At 41.5% G+C, this 21,851-nt stretch overlaps 1 protein-coding gene and 2 pseudogenes across 1 annotated transcript; all 3 read left to right on the forward strand.

The window, feature by feature from the left end:
• The first annotated feature begins 1,806 nt into the window (after positions 1 to 1,806).
• Positions 1,807 to 5,387, forward strand: LOC122645238 (annotated as a pseudogene).
• LOC122645239 (probable beta-glucosidase I) lies at positions 4,935 to 5,420 on the forward strand. The gene has a single exon (XM_043838569.1). It carries the CDS (start codon positions 4,935 to 4,937, stop codon positions 5,418 to 5,420), a length of 486 nt encoding a protein of 161 aa, XP_043694504.1.
• A 12,804-nt stretch (positions 5,421 to 18,224) lies between these two features.
• Positions 18,225 to 21,851, forward strand: part of LOC122645999 — a 66,473-nt pseudogene continuing 62,846 nt past the window's right edge.

The raw sequence follows: 21,851 nt of genomic DNA on the forward strand, positions 1-21,851 counted from the left end.
TTATCCTCCAACACAATCTTATGATCAGTTACCCTATGTGGAGGCAGAGATTGTGGTTCAGAAAATACCTTCTCATATTGGTGTAACAACTTCTGGATAGCACTAGGAAGGTCAATAGTACAAGAAAACAACTGGGCAGATGGGAAGGACTGCTCCTGAGGCAATGATTGCAAACAGAATACCGTTCCTCCATGATCATGAATAAATTGCAAATTATTGCTAAAAATAAGCCCAGCAGCTGAACTGTTTTCACCCTGTAGATGCACTCGTTTGCCTTCCCATAGGAATTCCATAGTCAACTTAGCATAATCTGTGACAATAGGGCCCAATAGCTGCAACCATTGAACTCCCAAAATTATATCAGCTCCTTGCAACGGAATGATAAAAAAATCTATCCAAAAGGAATGATACTGGAGCACCAACTCTACTCTGGAACACATTCCAATGCAAGTAATGTACTGCCCATTTCCCACCAGCACCCTAAAATGAGGGGAAGGAGTGATGGTTAAGCCAAGAAATTTAGCCACTTTTTCTTGAATGAAATTGTGGGTGCTACCCCCATCAATTAACACTTGCAGCAGTTTGTGTGATATCTGGCCCTGCATTCTCAGAGTCTGAGGTGTTTGGTGACCCATAAGTGCATGAAGACAGATGGCTGGACTAGCATCGACAGTCTCCATAGCCCCTGCATAAGGATCTATACTAGCTTCCTCCTCTAATACAGGTATGGAATCCTCATAATCCGCTCCTTCAAACCAGAAACATGCACCTTTATTCTTACACTTATGGTTTGGGGTATATTTTTCATTGCAAGAAAAACACAAGCCTTTTTCTCTTTTTTCTTGAATTTGCATTTGGGTCAATTTTCTTCCAGGTCCTCTATTTGTTTCTGAAGGTGATGGCAATGCTGCAACTGGTCTTGGATTCAAGATTGGGATGATACTCCAATTCTTGGTTGCCACGACCTAGTAGCCATCCGCATGTCTTGCAACCGATCTTCTTGCAGTCTAGCCAATCCTATAGCATGATGCATTGTGAGTGGTTGATGTGCTATGACTTCTCTCCGGATCTCTGGTTTGAGCCCAGAAATGAAACAACTCTTGAGAAATTGTTCTGATAACCCAAAAACCTTGCTGGATAAGGATTCAAACTGAGTCTGATACTCCAAAACTGAGCTAGTCTGCGTCAGTTTAATTAATAAACCCGGAGAGTCTTCATATAGAGAAGGACCAAATCTATACCTCAATGCCACTTCAAATTCAACCCAAGATCGCAACTGTCGGCTTTGTAAGACCCATTGGAACCAACTTGAAGCTTCACCATCTAAATGAAAAGAAACCATAGGCAATCGCTGCATATCAGGTACTTGATGAAATGAAAAAAATTGGTCTACCTTAAACAGCCATTCCGTTGGATCTCCTCCTCCAAATCTTGGAAAATCTAGTTTCACAGTCCTGATCTGAGACACTAGCATTATAGCATGCGAAGAATCTGTCGCTTGCGCAGAATGTTCTTGTGAATTGACCCTCTGTGCTTCCACATCTGCAGTTAGCTTATCAAATTTTTGGGAAAATTCCTTTTGCATTGCTGCCATCTGAGCGGCCATCTTCTCTAGAGCCAACTCAGTCTGTCGAGCTCGAGTTCCTTCCGTCATGGTTAACAATGAAAGCACCAATGATGGGTCACAAAGAAAGAAAAATGGGGAAATAAAGAAGAACTTGAGAAAAGAAAACAGAGTAAAAGAAGAAGAAAGAAAAATATGAGAAACTTCTCAACTTCCGACCTATCCTCCTTTCTATTGATCAAATGTATTTATACAAGTACATAACCAATTCTGTTATCCATTATTCTACTTTCTTAGTATTACATTTAAGTCCTTCCTTTCACATTTTATATTCTTGATGCCAGGCTGGCTTCTTGACTGGTCTCCTGTGTCTACCAATTATATTAGTGCCATCTGTTGATGACACCTCCCTATTTGAGCTGGTATCACCTGATGTCCTTACTAATCATTCCATCGGTTCATCCCCTCTGTTTTCTATAGTTTTCTAAGGCTGTCCGTGTTTGGTATACATTCTTAGAATGCATTCTAGGTTGATTTCGCATTCTCTGAAGATAAAAACAATTATTTTTATCCTTTAAATGCATACCGAACACAGCCTAAGTTTTTCCTTCTTGTTTGAAGTTTAATTTTCTTGAATTCTTTGAAGCTCAAGAGGATGAAAACACTGACGATGAGGGTTGTTCTGGTTATCAATTTCAGGGAGTGTAGTGAACGGAGTAGTGCTGGTCGGTCATCCTGTTATAGGGCCAAACGCAATCCCTGCAATGGCGGACATGATCGATGGGTTCCAAAAGTCTACGTTGTCGGCAAGGCTTGGGATTCCCATGATATATAGTACTGACACAATCCATGGCCATAATAACGTCCTCGGTGCCACTATTTTTCCTCATAACATTGGCCTTGGAACTGCAAGGTTTCTCTATCTTCCTCTTTCTCTGTTTGTGTGAATCTATGCAACTGTGGGAGAAACAGAAGCTTGAGATCATTTAAAGATAAATTGTTATCAGATTTTTGGCAAATATTTTCCTATTTTCTGATTTTCTTGTTTTGTTCTGATGAAGGGATGAGGATTTAATGGTGAAGATCAGAAGTGCCACTGCTTTGGAGGTTCAAGGCACCGGAATGCCGTACGCTTTTGCTCCCTCTCTCTCTCTCTCTCTCTCTATCTATCTATCTATACACGGAAAGAGCAAAGTCGATCATTCATGCCAGCACTCCCACGAGTCTATCTCTCTCCTACCCATGTGAAAAGGCACCTTTGCCCCATGTTTTAAGGAGGAGAGAGATAGACACATGGGAATGTTGGCGTAGGCCACACTCCCGTACAGAAAACTGCTTCCCAAAAAAAATATATGTTATTATATAAAAATCATTTAATGCAGTATTTATATAATTGGATATATATTCATTGAAAAAAAAAACATGTTCTCTAAAAGAAATTTCAAGTAAGGTTTCAATTTCTTAATTCATTATTTTTGTTAAGATAAGATTTTTTTTTAATTAATTCTCATTTAAAACAATTTTAATTATTGTGATTAAGAAATCTTATGGTCTCAAGGTTTTTTAATAAGTTTCTACCTGTATTCAAAAAAAAACTTAATTCAAACCTAAATTACCAGTGGAAAGGCCACTTTAAAGCCCTAAGTTACTAATCGGGTTAGAAATCGCAGGAGCAGCTTTCTCATCCCTAGTAGTATAGTATCTGTTGTTCCTATACCATTTCGAAGAAAGAGTAGGTTCCCGATCCCTCAAAAGTAGCACCTACTATTGGATAATCAACATCTCTTACCATGGTTATGGTCTTGTTCATCTTTTAACTAATTAATCTCTTTGAATGTGTGGAACTGCAGGTGTGTAGGGATCCACGGTGGGGTCGATGCTACGAGAGCTACAATGAGGATACACAAATTGTGAGGAGGATGTCCAAGATCATACTAGGCCTACAGGGCTACCCTCCTCACAATCATACCCTTGGTTACCCCTTCGTCGCTTATGGGTACTTGCTTTTTCTGTTTAAACTGTATTTCCATTTTCACACCTATTGAGATCGGATCCTCTACACATACGTGCACCTGAAGATCTAGGCTATGTTTGGTATGTATTCTAGGAAATTTTGCATTCTCAGACAATAAAAACAACTATTTTTACTATTCGAGACTGCAAAATCGACCTAGAATGCATTCCAAGAATGCATACCAAACGCAGCCCTAATTTCATTATACTATTTTACCTACTATTTGTATTGTATCATCAATCTGGTATCAGTTCAACACTGATACCAATATAATATGATATGACCAATTTGATCGATACCGATTCCCAAAACCGTGGTCTCTAGTTATTTATTGGACGGTAGAGATTCTAAATTATGATGATTGTTATTGAATGGATCCATTACAGGGGAAGGAAAGTGCTGGCTTGTGCAAACACTACGCCGGCGATGGTGGGACACAAGGAGGGGTTGACGAGTACAACACGGTGACCACATATGATGAACTGTATCGCATCCACATGACCCCTTATATTGATGCAATCGCCATGGGGGTGTCAACTATCATGGTTTCTTACTCTAGCTGGAATGGGATCAAGATGCATGCCAACTCTTTCCTCCTCACTCGCATTCTCAAACAAGAGATGTCCTTCCAGGTAACAAATAATTATCATACAACATCTCTGAATTTAAATTTCTACCTTAACCTGGTTCTGATTCCCTAGTTGTCATCACTCTTATGGGTTGCTACATGGGACAGGGTATGGTCATATCAGACTGGGAAGCAATTGACAGGATGACCAACCCACCCGGTTCATACTACAAAGAAAACCTGAAGGTAGCCATCAATGTTGGAATCGACATGGTCATGATCCCTTACAAATACTAGCAATACCTTACACACATGACAGAGCTTGTGTCGTCCGGTGAGATTCCTATCAGCAGGATTGACAATGCTGTGAGGCGAATCCTTAGGGTGAAGTTCATTCTTAGGCTTTTTGAACAGCCCATGGCTGACCGGTCTCTCCATTCAATGGTTGGACACAAGGTTAGTCCCAAAACCCAACTGAATTAATCGATTTCATTGATATGGGTATTTTGGTCATTAAATTTGGTTTAACTTTTCAACCTTTTGGACCCACAAAAACATAGGGAATTGGCAAGAGAAGCCATGAGGAAGAGCGTGGGGTTGTTGAAGAACGGAAAGGGAGAGGAGAAGATGCTTCCTTTGAGTAAGAATGCCCCCAAGATCCTTGTGGTTGGGTCTCATGCACACAACATCGGCTACCAATGTGGAGGGTGGACTGTTTCATGGAAGGGCACCTCAGGCAACATCACCAAGGAACAACCATCTTAGAAGGCATCAAGAGGGCTGTTAGCATGCAGACCCGGGTCGTGTTCCAAGAAAAACCCGACAAGAAATTCGTTAATAAGAACCGGGATTCTTCCTATGCAATCGTGGTTGTCGGCGAGCTCCCATATGCGGAAACAGACGGTGATAGCAAAGAGCTCAGGCTGGCACTGGATGGGGAGGAGACTATCAAGACTGTGTGCAAGGAGGTGAAATGTCTGGTTATCATTGTGTCGGGTCGACCTGTTGTGATAGAGCCTTATGTTGACATGATGGAGGCATTGGTAGTTGCTTGGCTTCCAGGGAGTGAAGCTGGAACAGGGATTGTTGATGTTATATTTGGGGATTATGATTTCCAGGGTAAGCTTCCAAAGACATGGTTTTGGTGGGTCGACCAACTGCCGATGAATTTTGGGGATCCGTATTATGACCCGCTATACCCGTTTGGGTATGGGCTCCAGATGGGTATCCAATCACACAAAAGAGGCTTTGCATCTTCTTTTTCATCTATTTGATTCGTTATGGTATAGATTATAACAAAAAATTTGTACATAAAGGGCTATATGAGGATCTGAAGTGTATTTTTGTTGTAGCATTTGTATAATTGTTGTTTTGATCAATGAAAATTTATGAAATACCAAGGCTGTGTTTGGTATGCGTTCTTGGAATGCATTATAGGTTGATTTTGCATTCTCAGGTAATAAGAAGAACTACTTTTATCATATGTGAAATCTACTTAGAATGCAAGCATAATAGGAATTTTTTTGCTATATTCATGGAAGCGGAGGCAATCCAAGATGGATTATAGAGGTTGAAGTGGAAATCGCAACCAAGGAATATCGATTGGGGAAACAATTACCATTTATCCAAAGGGAATGTCAATTAGTGTAGCAATATTATTTAGTTTATGAAGGGAAGCAGATGGCGTACACTTTTTTTGAGCATTTTTTGTATTCAGTTTTTTCTTTGCTTGACAAGTAACATTTGGGAAAGAAAGCCTTAGTAAAAGGAAACAAATAATTGTGCAAGCTAAATCTAAAAAATAAGTAAAGTATACAAACCACCATTGTTCATCAGCTAGAGCAGTAGTTGCTGAGTATGTTGAGGGGGAGTCCATAATCAAATCGAATCTATGTCAAAAAAGAAGTCCCACACATTGTGGGAGGAAGATTGAAACACACTATATTTTTAGATTCTAAATCGTATTCTTCAATATTAGATTGAGTTGTCTGTGTCTACAATAAATTACATTTTCTCTTAATCTTTTTTTTTTTTAATTCATGTTGTGTTTTTGTTTGGGAAGAGAGCAGACCTCGGCACAATGGTAAGGTTGCTCCATTGTGACCTAGTGGTCATAGGTTCAAGTTAAGAAACAGCCTTCTCCAAACCATGCAGTGGCAAGAGCCTGATGTACTTGGTACACCAATGGTGAAGCTCATGCACCAGCAAAAGTGGCTTCTCTTTGTGAATCCTGACATCTTAATAGATAAGATCTCTTCTTTTTTTCAATAATATTTTCATTTCTTTTTTATGAGAAAAAAAATGTCTAATTATTCATCTATTCAATTTGAACCTATGCATATCTTGCAATGTGGAGAAATTAATCTTTGAAGATTCGGTGTATCTAAAGAAAGTTGAACAACAGCAAATGTAAGAGGTTAAAAAAAGTTGAAAACATATAGCAAAGCATGTGTTTGAGATGGATAAAAAATGACCAAATTAACTGTCCAACTTAAGGAAAACAATTTACCAATAAAAAAGAACCGTCATATAGGCGACTATGGAAAGATAATTTTTTCAATAAAAAGGAAAAAAGTTTTCCTTCACTACTTGATGAATAGTCACCACACCATCCCAGGATTCACAAACCCTATGAGGTTTTAGTAAGTTCCCCTAAAATATCCTCCGATGCACATCTGAATCCATTCACCGTGGCTGAAGGAAAACTCGTCCTAAAAAGAAAACCGTAAGCAATTAAAAAAGTATAAACATTAATTCATGTTTTTTTTTTTGGATGAATAAAAAATTATATAAAAGAAGAGAGAAACTTTCCCCCCAAAAGGAGGAGAAAGAAAAGAAAATACAAGGAGAAAAACTCCACAACCTACAGCCAAGGCAAGCTGAAAGGACACAGCCCAAAGAAGAATTAAAGGACACAATCAACCCCAAACAAAAATTACGAGATTATAAAGTTAATCTTCTTCCCGTTAAGGTTGTAGGGAGGAATGGGAGCAACTACCCATCTCACGGCGTGGTTGCTTGAGGCAACGGAAGGACTGGGCATATTAATTCATGTTTTTATTTGATCCAATCTTAAATCTTATACAAGTATACTACTTCAAATTTAAAACATGGTTTATTGAGAAAAAGACAACCCGTGAAAATAAAAGGTCAAAATGCTCTAAACTCAAATGTGTGAAGATTATTAAACGCGAGGAGATCTATTACCTTGTTCTATTTTTCTTAATGGATCAGTCGTGATTCATCCATGACACAAGATAGGAAGACTCACTCAATAGGGAACGAATGAACCCATCGGATCTAACATGAACCAGGGAATCTGGATGTATATTTTCATTTTTTATTGGAAAAATTACTTGTACACCCCTTAGAATATTGCCTATTTTCTTAATATTCCCCATTTTTCAACACCTTACTTGAACACCCTCTGCATTTTATGATTTCTCTCAAGTAGGTCATGTCCGTTAGTTAGTTACCATTTAGTGACGACGTCAAGAGTTAGAAAAATCCGAAATGCTTAATCTACCCTTTAAAGGTAGTGAAGTGACCCTTCTTCAATTCTTCTTCTTCTTCTTCCTGCAACCCATCCGCTCCTACTCCCTACTGCATTGCATCTACAACATGACTGTTCTGTGCCCGTGGAATGGAAAAAAAATTGAAATAACCTTAAGAATTCCATATTTCTAGATACAAAGGCTGGTTCTAGGGTTCTTGGGGATCGGTTCCATCTCATTTTAAATTCATCGACAAAATAGAAATTGGTGCTCAAGAACCCTAAAATCTGTCTCTGAATTTAAAATACATCCATAGTGAGAGTTTATCTCTAAAAGAATTTAAGATTAAAAGAGGGGAAAGATTTAATGGAACCACCAAGAATGTCACGAGAGGGGATGGGAATGGCTCATCATCTTTGAAGGATGACTGTCCCAGGTGGCTTGATTCCATGGAGCCCAAATCGGTTCTCTAAGTTTGTTTTGGGACTTTACCTTGCTTTCCTGCAGCTCAATTGAGTAAGATTGAGTCGGGTCTTGAAGCATAAGGGTATCCTTTCATCTGGGACGATGGCTTCCAGCAGGGGTCAAAGAGAAAGAATGGAAAGGGAGAAAGAAATGGGATTTTCTCCTCAAACTTTTGATATGCTTCATTTTATCTCAACCCATCTGGGTCTTGTACCACCTTGCTTCAATTAGCTTTGAGCCCTATTGAGTCCCTTAATTGTTGAGATCTTCCCTCTACTGCAACTGCCCTCAAAATCAAAGATGGGATCGGTGAACTATTGAGAAATCTGGAAAAGATAAGGACGTTGATGATTGGCTCCTAATCTTCTTCAATAAAAACAGAGAAATCACTCACCTGTTTTGAGTTTTGAGTTTTGAGTTTTGAGATTAATAATACATATTTGTGGGTTGTAGCAGGAAGAAGAAGAAGGGTAAGTTTGTCATTTAACTTCATAAGGGTAATCTCATTACACCCTATCATATGCTTTTGACAGTCAAGTTTAAAGCACAATGTGTTAGGCATCGATTGTGTAACCAGCCTTAGTAATGAGCCCTGGGTTTGTTTTTTGTTTTGTCTGAATGTATCCCTTTTGTAATTTATCCATCTTTTAATATACACATTGCTGATCTTTGGCAAAAAAAAAAAAGACTACCCATCCATATCCCCTTTATGATTTTTTAGAAAGTGAAAAATTTCATGTGCAATAACTTTATCGGACAACATCTTTGTCGGTTGACACCAACACTAATACCTGGCTGATATCCTATCATTGCACGGTACCACGATCACAATGGTATAATTGTAAGGGTATTGATGTCATATCTCTTCATATGTTCTAATATAATCTACTTGTATTAAAGCTCAGGCTGTGAGGGGCAATCTAGTAATTAGCCCATCTGACCTAAACCCTAATTTTCCTATAAATACTAGCTAGAAGCAGCAGCCTGAGTATTCCAAACTCGATACTCAGGGTGTAATGCTTTAAGCAATCTTGTGCTTAAACCCTAAACCCTAACAATAATGGTCAAAATACCATATGGTTTCGGTATCTTCGGGGGTAAAACTTTTCGTTACATCCGATACTATTTGGTATCATCCCCATATCTGATCTGATACCGATACTCGAAATTGATCCCCCGATTCTCAATACCTAAAACCATAAACTTGTTACGAACGATCATGGTGAGTCGATTCGCCTACCTATATATTTACCACTATTTCCCGCAAAATGCTTTTGCATTGATATGTTTGATGTATCCAAATTCCTAATCTGTAGTACTTTCTCTCTTGGCTTGTTTTGAGTTACTTTAATTTAATTTCAATTTTAAGAATTGGAAGAGAAAAAAAATCCCAGACAGGCGTTTACAAAGGTTCTCTAAACAACCCTTGGAAACAAGAGAAATGACCTGATTGGGCCGCATGTCAAATTTGATATTCAAATTCACTCATACACATCGTTTCATTGTTAATTTTCTTTTGATTGAAACTTAACATGTGAACTATATCTCGTAGGATCTCATTATCTTTGTAATTATTCTTGTAATTATCATCCATTACGGATTCAATTCAAGACAACCGATGCAATTACATCTTCTCATCATTTATCCTCTCATTAATATCTTCTTGTCATGGTATCATCAATCTAGGTCTCTAGCATCGATTCTAGTTCTTCCTCTATGGGTACCGAGAATGCATCTGCTTCGTCCACTATGCTTACTTTGCCGATGTCTTCCACCTATTATCTCCATTCGAGTGATCAACTTGGAGCAACCTAGGTGACTCCTCTGCTAGATGACAATAACTATCCCGCATGGCACCAATCCATGTTAATGGCCATGGAAGCAAAAAACAAATTGGTTTTCATTGATGGCACTTTACCGAAATCAGATTTGCACGACACCATGAGGGGGCATACTACGCAGCTACTAATTATAAGAAACATTATTGGGATTCAGATTAACCAAAAGAGGGTTATGATCACACCCTAAGGATGGTAAAATAGATACCAAAACATTCCTCCAATCAGACAAGAAATCAGAAATTGTCATTTCCCTGTCTAAGACTTCTTTAATTACAAAAGGGATTTTTTTTTATTTTTTATTTGAACATGTAAACTTGGGTCTACTACATTGGAGGTCAACAAAACCAAAATTATTAATAATATTAAAAACGAGAGGCACGCCAGTCCTACGGAACGAGATTTAAGTACTATAACCGTCACATCAAAATTAAGAACTTCGTTGAAATCTCCCACTAAGATTATAGAAAGGCACAGATACGTTTCAAACACCAAGATCTCATTCCAAAAACTAGATTTTACAGTCAAAGGGAGGGGGGAGGACCGGGGGGGGGGGGGGGTGGTGGTGGTGGTGGTGGTAGTAGTGTATGCGTGCAACTTGTCAATGTTTTTTCTCCTTAATTTGTGATGTCAAGTGTTTAATTTGCAAGGGAAAATCAACGTTACTTGGTTGCATCGTTCCATCGCCAAGTCATTGGAGCACACAAATATCCATCCATGTTAATGACCCTGTGTACGTTCTCATTGGCCCCTTGTGCTGATACAAGGACTTACACGACCAAGCAAGGATCTCTTTCCCATTTGTAATGTAGATATGAAAGTGTTTTTCCATTTAATGTTGTAGACCTAAACCTACAAATCTAACTCCTCTCAGGTTCCCTGTCTGGTCAGGTTCGTAGATTCCTCTCATAGGGGGTCAGAAATGACTGAACACACTGCCCGGGTGGGGTGAGGTCATCATTTCCACCCTCCCTATGAGAGGAACCTACGAACTTGACCGGGCAGGGAACCTGAGAGGAGAAAAATTCTAAACCTACTTTATCATTAGATTAACCAGATGATCACCGAAGCAGTGCTACATATTGAATACAAGAAAAAAAGAGACAGGAAAAAACATATATACTTGTCTTTCCTTTGTTGTGAGATACCTACTTGGCTACTTCACTATGGGCATTAATTGGAGAAAAGAGTACTTGGGACATTCAACTCACAAAGGGTAATAACGATCAAATCATGGGTTTTTCCTATTCGTAAAGTTGATTTTTCCCTTTGTTTTAGTATTATGTTTTTTTTACCCTTACCTTTTAGGAATAAGTTTTCTTCCACCAATAGAGGACGATTCACCCACCATCTTAGGGTTCACAAATCCCTCCTAGGGTTTTGGTATGTTCCAAAATACTCATTTGATATCCTTTCCCGCCCTCTTCCACCTTATGGTATCCCATTCACCGTGGGTACAGGGAAACTTGGTCCTATCTTTTATATCTATTTTTTACAGATTAGGATCCTCTATTGCGCAGCTACCCTAATTGTTCTACTACGCAGATACAACAAGACACAAAATGACCGTCTTACCCCCACTCAAGCAAGGCACTCGAGTAGAGGTAAAGCAATTATTGCGCGTCTTGCTATGTCTGCGCAGCAGTGCAATTGGGACAGCCTGTGAGGACAATGACATAGCGGGGGATCATCACGTGTCCATCTCATCCCTCTTTGGGGAGAAGAAAGAGGAGAATTGAATGTTTGGAGTCGCCACCTAGAAGAGGGTCTAGGACCCAAGATTGTAATATAATGACTCTCATAAACGCCATTTCGAGGACAAATGGTATATTGGTCTGGGTACTGGTCAAGTTACCGTCCGAGGAATGTATTATGCACCCCAGTCTGCCCGAACTTGGCGGTCTTTCTATTACTTGGCTAGGCAATGGTATAACATGCTTTGATAGAACGTAAGATGCAAGTACAAAGAAAATAAAACACAAGGAGAGTAAAAAAGAGCACATACCCGGAGGTTTGGCTGCAAAACAATGGTTATTATACAGGAATGTAAAATAAAGGACTCAAGACCTAAATAACTTAAGCATGGTGGATTCAAGGCTAAGCATGAAGAGATGATAAAAAGAAAGAGACAGAAATGATGGCTAGGCCTGTGCATGTGGTGGAATGTGTATAACGATAATAAATCACGAAAACATGTGTACATGGCATGTGAGAAGACTCATAAAATGAATACATGAGAGAATCTTAACTTACGGGGGATGGGGATCATACAAAAGTGCATGCATGGAGATGAATAAAAGAGTGATATGCATGAACATAGAAAGAAGAAGAGAAAGGACAGAGAATGTGTGATCATCATCTAGAGAGATGGGATCACACCCCTTTAGGAGATGTAAAACGAAAATTAAAAACGAGAAATCAAGTAAAATGTAAACGAAGAATAAGCTCTTACCTAATGAGAGCAAAAGACTAAAGAAAAGGAGGTTTCCCTTTTGTAAGTCAGGAGAGTTGTATGTAGGAACAAGTTTCGCCGCTTGTAAGGCTTCTCTTCTCTCTTGTACTCGGACACTTCGCAATCAAGTCGAGATTCCCAAATTGGTGTTTCCAAGTCTTGAGGTAGGGAAAATGATAAACCCAAAATCACACCGCCACACTCCACTATAAAAGGGAAGGTACTCAACGCCCATCGATCCATCTTGAATATCTTGAATTCTATTCACTCATCTGTTTGCTCAGAGAGATCTAACTTAGGCATAGGAGAGTCCTAGGCCGGAACCACACCAGTTCTCCTTTGTCACTCTGGACCTTTTGCAGGTTACGGCACTCGAAGGGACCACCGGACGATTTCTTGACACAATAGATTGGTGCCGTCTGTGGGAACGACGCTAGCCATCGCACTTACTTGCTTGTTTCCATAACTGTTCATACCGTGGAGCCGTGAGGTAAGAAGACTGTTCCCTCTACCTACAATGCTGCGAGGGAGGGGAACGGATCACCTCCTCCAGAGAGCTCACCCTGCAGAGCCATCGACCATGTCTCTCAGGAGAGAGAGGTCCCTGAGAACCAACAAGTTGGGGCAATCGACCTCAACCCTGAAGTAGCCATTGAAGCCGCCACCGCGGAGCCAGTACTTGATCCCAATGCACTAGTGACTGTGGGTTAGATCAATGACTTACAGCGATAGATCCTCCACAACCAATAATTCTTCCGCGACTGCCTGAGGCAACGTGCAACATCCCACCACCGCAGGACAGATCCCCGACAGGAGCAGAGCCCTAGGAGGTCAGCTCCCAAGGGTGATAGGTCCGAGAGACACACCAGGCTGTGGGGAGATCCCTCCAAACATCCTAGGAGAACGGCGGACCTCCCGGTATAGTCGGACCATGGGAGAACACCATCGCAGAGATCCGTGGTACCCAGTCCAAAAGGCTCAATAAGAAGATCAGTGTTCCAAGGTCGACTAGGGGGGAGTTACGCACCAGGACGGAGCCAGTCCTACAGAGAAGAAAGCCCCTCACATTCACGTCAAGATTCATCACGATGTGACCCTTCACCATCTCGCCAGTACTCAAGGTGGGAGAGGACTTCCAAGAGAAGATTAGAACGAGGTCACAGTGAACCACCAGTCAGACGTGAGAGACAGTCACAGGATGAGGAGCTTGATAAGAGACTCCGAGATTTAGACAAAAAGTTGGAAGGGTTGAAGAAGCAGACCAAGGGCGAGACACACTCGATCCCCGGGTAGCATCCATTCTCCGAGCAGATCATGTCAGCCTCACTCCCATCCAGGTTCAAGTTACCCACCTTCGAACTCTATAACGATACCACGGACCCTAATGATCACATCAATTCATCACCCGCTTCCAGAGCAGCGTCAAGCAGAAGAAGACCATGATCAATCTATTGAACGTGATATAGAACCCTGGGGAGTCCCTCAGGGAGTACGTCACCAGGTTCCCCAAGGAGTCCTTGGAGGTCAGAGACTTAGACGACCAGACCCAACATTCAGCCTTGGTTGAGGGCATCAGAGACATGGACTTGATCAAAGACCTGGCACTTCATGAGATCAGGACCATGAAGGAGCTTCTGGAGCGGTGTAACGAGTTCGCCAATATGGCCGAGGTACTACGGGCTCGGAAGAAGGTGATCGAGGCCAAGCTACAAGTTAACAAGAGATCAGCGTCGGATGACAGTAAAGAGAGCAAGAGGTCGAGGTCTGAGGACGACCGTTAATGACCACGGACAAGAGACCATAGCCAAGAGACCACGGCCAAAAGACCACGACTAAGAAGCCACACCCAAAGGGCCATGGTCGTCATCAATGGGCATCACCTATCAAGAGAGAGAAGAAGAGAAAAAATGAGAAAAAAAAAAGAAAGAGGCCACGGCCAAAAGACCACGACCAAGAAGCCACGGCCAAAGGGCCATGGTCGTCATTAATGGGCATCACCTATCAAGAGAGAGAAGAAGAGAAAAGATGAAAAAGAAAAGAAAAGAAAGAAAGAGGCCAAGAGGCCAAGGCCTAGAGACCACGGCCAAAGGGTCGTCGTCGTCATCAATGGGCACCGCCCAAAAGCAAAGAAGAAAAGAGAGAAGAAAGAAAAATAAAAAGGGGGTCTTTGGCCACGACCAAGGACCACGATCGACAGGCCATGGGCATGAATGAGGTTCGAGGTCGAGGTTCGAGGTCCGAGGTCGAAGTTCACGAGGGTTCGAGATTAAGGTTCGAGCAAAGATGTGTCTGTGGCCAAAGATCAAATCAAATCAAATAAAATAAAATAAAAAGGGGCTACAGCCAAGGACTACAGGTGACAAGCAATGGACGAGGTTTGAGGTTTGAGGTTCGAGGTCCGAGGTTAAAGTTCGTAATGGTTTAGTGTTCGAGGTCGGAGTTCATAAGGGTTCGTGGTTCAAGGTTCGAGGTCCAAGGTCAGAGTTCGCGAAGGTTCGAGGTCCGAGGTCGAAGTTCGCGAAGGTTCAAGGTCCTAGGTCGGAGTTCACGAGGGTTCGAGCAAAGATGTGTCTGTGCCAAAGACCAATTCGAGTCAATATCGGTAAAAAAAAAAAAAAACAAAACAAAAAAAGGGGAAGTACGAGACGTCATATTTGACACGAGTTCAAGGTTTAGAGGCAGAATCCGAGAAGTTCGTGGAGGTTGAGAAGTTCGAGATGGTTCGAATGCCAAGGCGTAATGCCACCAAGGCTCGTTGGCCACCAAGGTCCGTAGACCACCAAGGTGCAATGCCACCATGGGCCTTGGACCACTGAGGTCAAATGACCACTAAGGCGTAAGGCCACCAAGGTCCACAGACCCCCAAGACTCAAGGCCACTAAGGTTGAATGACTACCAAGGCCTATTTGCCACATACAAAGGGCAAGGAACAACAACACCCAGAAGGGAGACAAAGCTCCAAAAACAAGAATGAAAAAGGCTACTTTCTTGAACACTCCGGTCCAAGAGAGTGGGGGGCAAATGATAAACCCAAAATCACACCGCCACACTCCACTATAAAAGGGAAGGTACTCTACCCCCATTGATCCATCTTGAATATCTTGAATTCTCTTCACTCATCTGTTTGCTCAGAGAGATCTAAGTTAGGCATCGAAGAGTCCTAGGCCGGAACCACACCGGTTCTACTTTGTCACTCTGGTCCTTTTGTAGGTTACGACACTCGAAGGGACCACCGGACGATTTCTTGATGCAACAGGAAGTTTGGAGGATTGCGGTGTTCAAGTGGTAGAGAGGCAACAGACTAGGGCTAAGTGGGATGCCAAAGCTAAGAGCTTAATGGTTTTGAATGGAGGCTAAGTATGGGTGTAGGGGGGCACTGTCTCTGGACTGGGGACTAAGCAAAGCTCCTTTCAAATTCGTGTAGGGTTGGTGGAATCCAGATCATCCAAGTAAGGAGTCTCTGCATCGACGGTAGGTGTAAAGTCAAATTAAGGACCAATGGCTGGGGGACAAGTGCTTGGTTGCCTTAGGAGGTGTTCCTTGGGGTCTAAGGGAGCCAAGATTGAGATCTAAAGTGCTAAAATAAGGCTGAGACGCTAAAGGAATCGCAATCGAAGCAAAATATGGAAGGTTTAGGCTTCTCGAATTTGTTGTTATTTGACAGTGAAAGTGCCCAATTCGATATTGAAGTGGGGTATGATCGACATCGAGTGGCTGTTGATGAACAGGACTTGGCATTGAGGGAAATGGATCGACTGTCGATTACCATTGATTGAATGTCGAAGTGAGATAGATAGTAAAAGTGCACTGTTCGACAGTGAGGTGGTATGGCTCGATGTCGAAGGAAGGTGGGTTCGGTGTCGACTCGGGGCCTTTTAGTGTCGATGTAGGTTTTAGTATCGATGGGGATGGTTTGGACTGTTTGGGCCAGGCTGGTTCCAAGGATTCGGGGTCATGGCTAACCTTTCCAGGGGTTCTTGGAAGTTCAGGTTCAAGCTCCAACAAAGGGGAATGGGTGATCGGTAAACGGATTCGGTGATGCACATTAACACTACATCCACAGATACACCGGCTCTAGGCTTTGGAGGGTGTTCATCATCGTTATGCAAAACCTCCGGGAGAAAAGACAAAATAAGGTATCTACACGACCACGCTCATGGAGATTCCAATCCATTTCTTGCGTGACAAACACAATGAATGAAACTCGCACATACGTACATGTGAGAGGTAACCATCTATTCTAGTTTTACCATTTACAAAAGATGAAGGAATATTTATGAAAACAAAATAAACATGTAATTGGCTCCGAGTTATAAATCACATACGTGCAGTTTATGGAAACAAAATATACATGTGGTTGGGTCTAAGATGTAACGTTCACCTGCACAAAATAAACATGTTCCATTATCAAATGAGCATGCAACATTCTGTTTTTACAAGAGACGTACACTGAAACATTCAAATATCCAAGTCGGATTCTCACGAAACAGAATTCATCATAATCTATAAAAATTCAACCCAAAAAAAAAAACGTTTTTCTATTCTTTATTAGTCATGTAAATTTGGGTCTACTAGATTGGCGGTCAACAAAACCACAATTATTAACAAAATTAAAAAGCTCCCGGCACGTCAGTCCTACTAAGAAATGAGATTTAAATATATACTCTAACCTTCACATCAAAATTAAAAAGTTCGTCGAAATTTCCTACTAAAATTCTACAAAGGCGCAGACACGAGTCAAACAGCGAGACCTCCGCAGTCCAAAATGGCGGACGGGGCGGGGCGACGGCGGACGTGTAGATGATTCATTCTCAAATGAGCCTGCAACATGCTTCACATTCTGTTCTTACAAGAGCTATCGACAGAAATATTCCATATTCAAGAAAGGCTATAAAAAGAGGAATTTCAGAATCTGAATTCCACACACAGTTGTTAATCATAATTCCTACAGAAAGGCTAAGCAAATATGAAGAAGACAGAAGCAATCCAAAGGAAAACCTCCCATAGCCATGGTGATCGCCATTTCTCCTCTCTCCACCTCGGTTCGATTTTCTTTCTCTTCGTCATCTACTTCATCTTCCCTTCTCCTCAAGCTCGTTACAAGGATCCAACACTCCCAATTGAAAACCGAATCTCAGAACTCCTTTCTCGGATGACCACTCAAGAAAAGATCGGCCAAATGGCCCAAATCGATCACTCCGTCGCCTCTCCTGACGTCCTTATTAAACATTCCATCGGTTCGTCCCCTCTGTCTTCTATAATTTTCTAAGTGTTTGGTATGCATTCTTGGAACACATTCTAGGTTGATTTTACATTCTCGGATGATCAGGACAATTATTTTTATTATTCGAGAATGCGAAATCACATAGAATGCATACCAAACACAGCCTAAGTTTTTCCTTCTTATTTGAAACTTAATTTTCTTGAATTCTTTGAAGCTCAAGAAGATGAAACACTGACGATGAGGGTTGTTCTGGTTATCAATTTCAGGGAGTGTAGTGAACGGAGTAGTGCCGGTCGGTCATCCTGTTATAGCGCCAGACGCGACCCCTGCAATGTGGGCGGACATGATCGATGGGTTCCAAAAGTCTGCGTTGTCTGCAAGGCTTGGGATTCCCATAATATATGGTACTGACGCAGTCCATGGCCATAATAACATACTCGATGCAACTATTTTTCCTCATAACATCGGCCTTGGAGCTTCAAGGTTTCTCTGTCTTCCTCTTTCTCATTTTATGTGAATCTGTGCAACTGTGGGAGAAACAGAAGCTTGAGATCATTTTCCTGTTTTCTCATTTTCTTGTGTTATTCTGATGAAGGGATGAGGATTTAATGGTGAAGATCGGAAGTGCCACTGCTTTGGAGGTTCTGGGCACCGGAATGCCGTACGCTTTTGCTCCCTGTATTGCTGTAAGCTCTCTCTCTCTCTCTCTCTTAAGAGCGAAGTCGGTCATTCAGATCAGTAAAGCAATACAATCATGGTCTCGTTCATCTTTTAACTAATGGTTGGGGTTTTTGGTGTGGAACTGCAGGTGTGTAGGGATCCTCGCTGGGGTCGGTGTTACGAGAGCTACAGCGAGGATACGCAGATTGTGAGGAGCATGTCCAAGATCATACTAGGCCTACAGGGCTACCCTACTCACAATCATACCCTTGGTTACCCCTTCGTCGCTTCTGGGTACTTCCTTTTTCTGTTTAAAGTTTATTTCCATTTTCACCCCTATTGAGATTGGATCCTCTGCAAATACGTGCACCTGAAGATCTAGGCTATGTTTGCTATGTATTCTAGGTCAATTTTGCATTCTCAAACAATAAAAACAATATTTACTATTCGAGAATGCAAAATCGACCTAGAATGCATTCCAAGAATGCATACCAAACGCAGCCCTAATATCATTATACTACTTTACCTTCTATTTGTATTCGTATCATCAATCCAGTATTAGTTCAACACCGATACCAATAAAACCATGGTCTCTAGTTAATATTGGACGGCAAATATTCTAAATTTTGATGATTGTTATTGAATGGGTCCATTACAGGGGAAAGAAAGTGCTGGCTTGTGCAAAACACTACGCCGGTGATGGTGGGACACAAGGAGGGGTAGACGCGCACAACACGGTGACCACATATGACGACTTGTATCGCATCCACATGACCCCTTATATTGATGCAATCGCCATGGGGGTGTCAACTATCATGGCTTCTTACTCTAGCTGGAACGGGATTAAGATGCATGCCAACTCTTTCCTCCTCACTCGCATTCTCAAACAAGAGATGTCCTTCCAGGTAGCATAAAATTATCATACAACATCTCTAAATTTACATTTCTACCCTTAACCTGGTCCTGACTCCCTAGTTGTCATCACTTTGTATGGGCTGCTATATGGGACAGGGTATGGTCATATCAGACTGGGAAGCAATTGACCGGATGACCAACCCACCCGGTTCACACTACAAAGAAAGCCTGAAGGCAGCCATCAACGCTGGAATCGACATGGTCATGATCCCTTACAAATACCAACAATACCTCACATACATGACAGAGCTTGTGTCATCCGGCGAGATTCCGATCAGCAGGATTGACGATGCTGTGAGGCGAATCCTAAGGGTGAAGTTCATTCTTGGGCTTTTTGAACAGCCCATGGCTGACCGGTCTCTCCATTCCATGGTTGGACACAAGGTTAGTCCCAAAACCCAACTGAATTAATCGATTTCATTGATATGGGTATTTTGGTCATTAAATTTGGTTTAACTTTTTAACCTTTTGGACCCACAGAAACATAGGGAATTGGCAAGACAAGCCGTGAGGAAGAGCTTGGTGTTGTTGAAGAACGGGAAGGGAGAGGAGAAGATGCTTCCTTTGAGTAAGAATGCGCCCAAGATCCTTGTGGTTGGGTCTCATGCACACAACATCGGCTACCAATGTGGAGGATGGACTGTTTCATGGAAGGGCACCTCAGGCAATATCACCAAAGGAACAACCATCTTAGAAGGCATCAAGAGGGCTGTTAGCAAGCAGACCCAGGTCGTGTTCCAAGAAAAACCCGACAAGCAATTTGTTAATGAGAACCGGGATTCTTCCTATGCGATTGTGGTTGTCGGTGAGCTCCCATATGCAGAAACAGACGGTGATAGCAAAGAGCTTAGACTAGCACTGGACGGAGGGGAGACTATCAAGACTGTGTGCAAGGAGGTGAAATGTCTGGTTATCGTTGTGTCCGGTCGACCCGTTGTGATAGAGCCTTATGTTGACATGATGGAGGCATTGGTGGCTGCTTGGCTTCCAGGAGTGAAGCTGGAGCAGGGATTGCTGATGTGATATTTGGGGATTATGATTTCCAAGGTAAGCTTCCGATCACATGGTTCCGGCGGGTCGACCAGCTGCCGATGAATTTTGGGGATCCATATTATGACCCACTGTACCAGTTTGGGTATGGGCTCCAGACGGGTATCCAATCACACAAAAGAGGCCATGGTGTTTCATCTTCCTCTACATCTTCTTTTTCATCTATTTGATTCGTTGCGCTATGGTATAGATTATAACAAAAAATTTGTAGATAAAGGGCTATATGAGGATTAGAAGGGTATGTAGCATTCATATAATTGTTGTTTTGATCAACGAAAATGTATGAAATACCAAGGTTGTATTTGGTATACATTCTTGGAATGCATTATAGGTTGATTTTGCATTCTCGAGTAATAAAAACAATTATTTTAATCATATGTGAAATCGACTTAGAATGCAAGCATAGTCGGAGTTTTTCTGCTACATTCATGGATGCTTAGACAACCCAATATGGATTATAGAGGTTGATGTAGAAATCGCAACCAAGGAGTATCGATTGGGGAAACAACTACCATTAATCCAAAGGGAATGTCAATAAGCTTAACAATTTTATTTAGTTTATGAAGGGGAGCAGATGGCATACACTTTTTTTGAGCATTTTTTCTGTTTTTTAATTGCATGACTAGTAACATTTGGGAAAGAAAACCTTTGTAAAAGTAGACAAATAATTGTGCCAGCTAAATTTTAAAATAAAATAGAGTATGCGAACCACCATTGTTCATCAACTAGATGAGTAGTTGCCGAGTACGTTGATAGGGGAGTCCATAATCAAAATCAAATCAAGTCTAGATCCAAAAAGATGTTTCACACATTGTTGGAGAAGAATTGAAGCACACTATATTTTCAGATTCTAAATCACTAGTGTCTTTCTTAAACCATTCTTTGTCTTCTTGAATATCAGATTGAGTTGACCGTGTTTACAGCAAATGTCATTCTTTCTCTTAATAATTTTTTTACTCATGTTGTGTTTTTGTTTGGAAGAGAGTAGACCTCGGCACAATGGTAAGGTTGCTCCATTGTGACCTAGTGGTCATGGGTTCAAGCAGGAACCTGATATAAATGGGTACACCAATGCGTCCAACTTAAGGAAAATAATTTACCGATAAAAAGAACCATCATATAGGCCACTAACAAAGATAATTTTCCTAATAAAAAGGAAAAAGTTTTCCATCACCACGAGGTGAAGATTCACCATACCATCCCAGGATTCACAAACCCTACAAAGTTTTAGTAAATTCCCCAAAATACCCTTCAAAAACACATGGAATTGGCAAGAGAAGTGTGAGGAAGAGCTTGGTGTTGTCGAAGAACAGGTAGGGAGAGGGGAAGATGCTTCCTTTGAGTAAGAATGCCCCCAAGATCCTTGTGGTTGGGTCTCATGCACACAAAATCGGCTACCAATGTGGAGGGTGGAGTATTTTATGGTAGGGCACCTCAGGCAACATCACCAAAGGAACAACCATCTTAGAAGGCATCAAGAAGGTTGTTAGTAAACAGACCCGGGTTGTTTTCCAAGAAAAACCCGACAAGCAATTCGTTAACGAGAACCAGTATTCCTCCTACGCGATTGTGGTTGTTGGCGAGCTCCAATATGTAGAGATGGACTG

This window comes from Telopea speciosissima, chromosome 11 (genome assembly GCF_018873765.1).
Source record: "Telopea speciosissima isolate NSW1024214 ecotype Mountain lineage chromosome 11, Tspe_v1, whole genome shotgun sequence".
NCBI classification, from domain to species: Eukaryota; Viridiplantae; Streptophyta; class Magnoliopsida; order Proteales; family Proteaceae; genus Telopea; species Telopea speciosissima.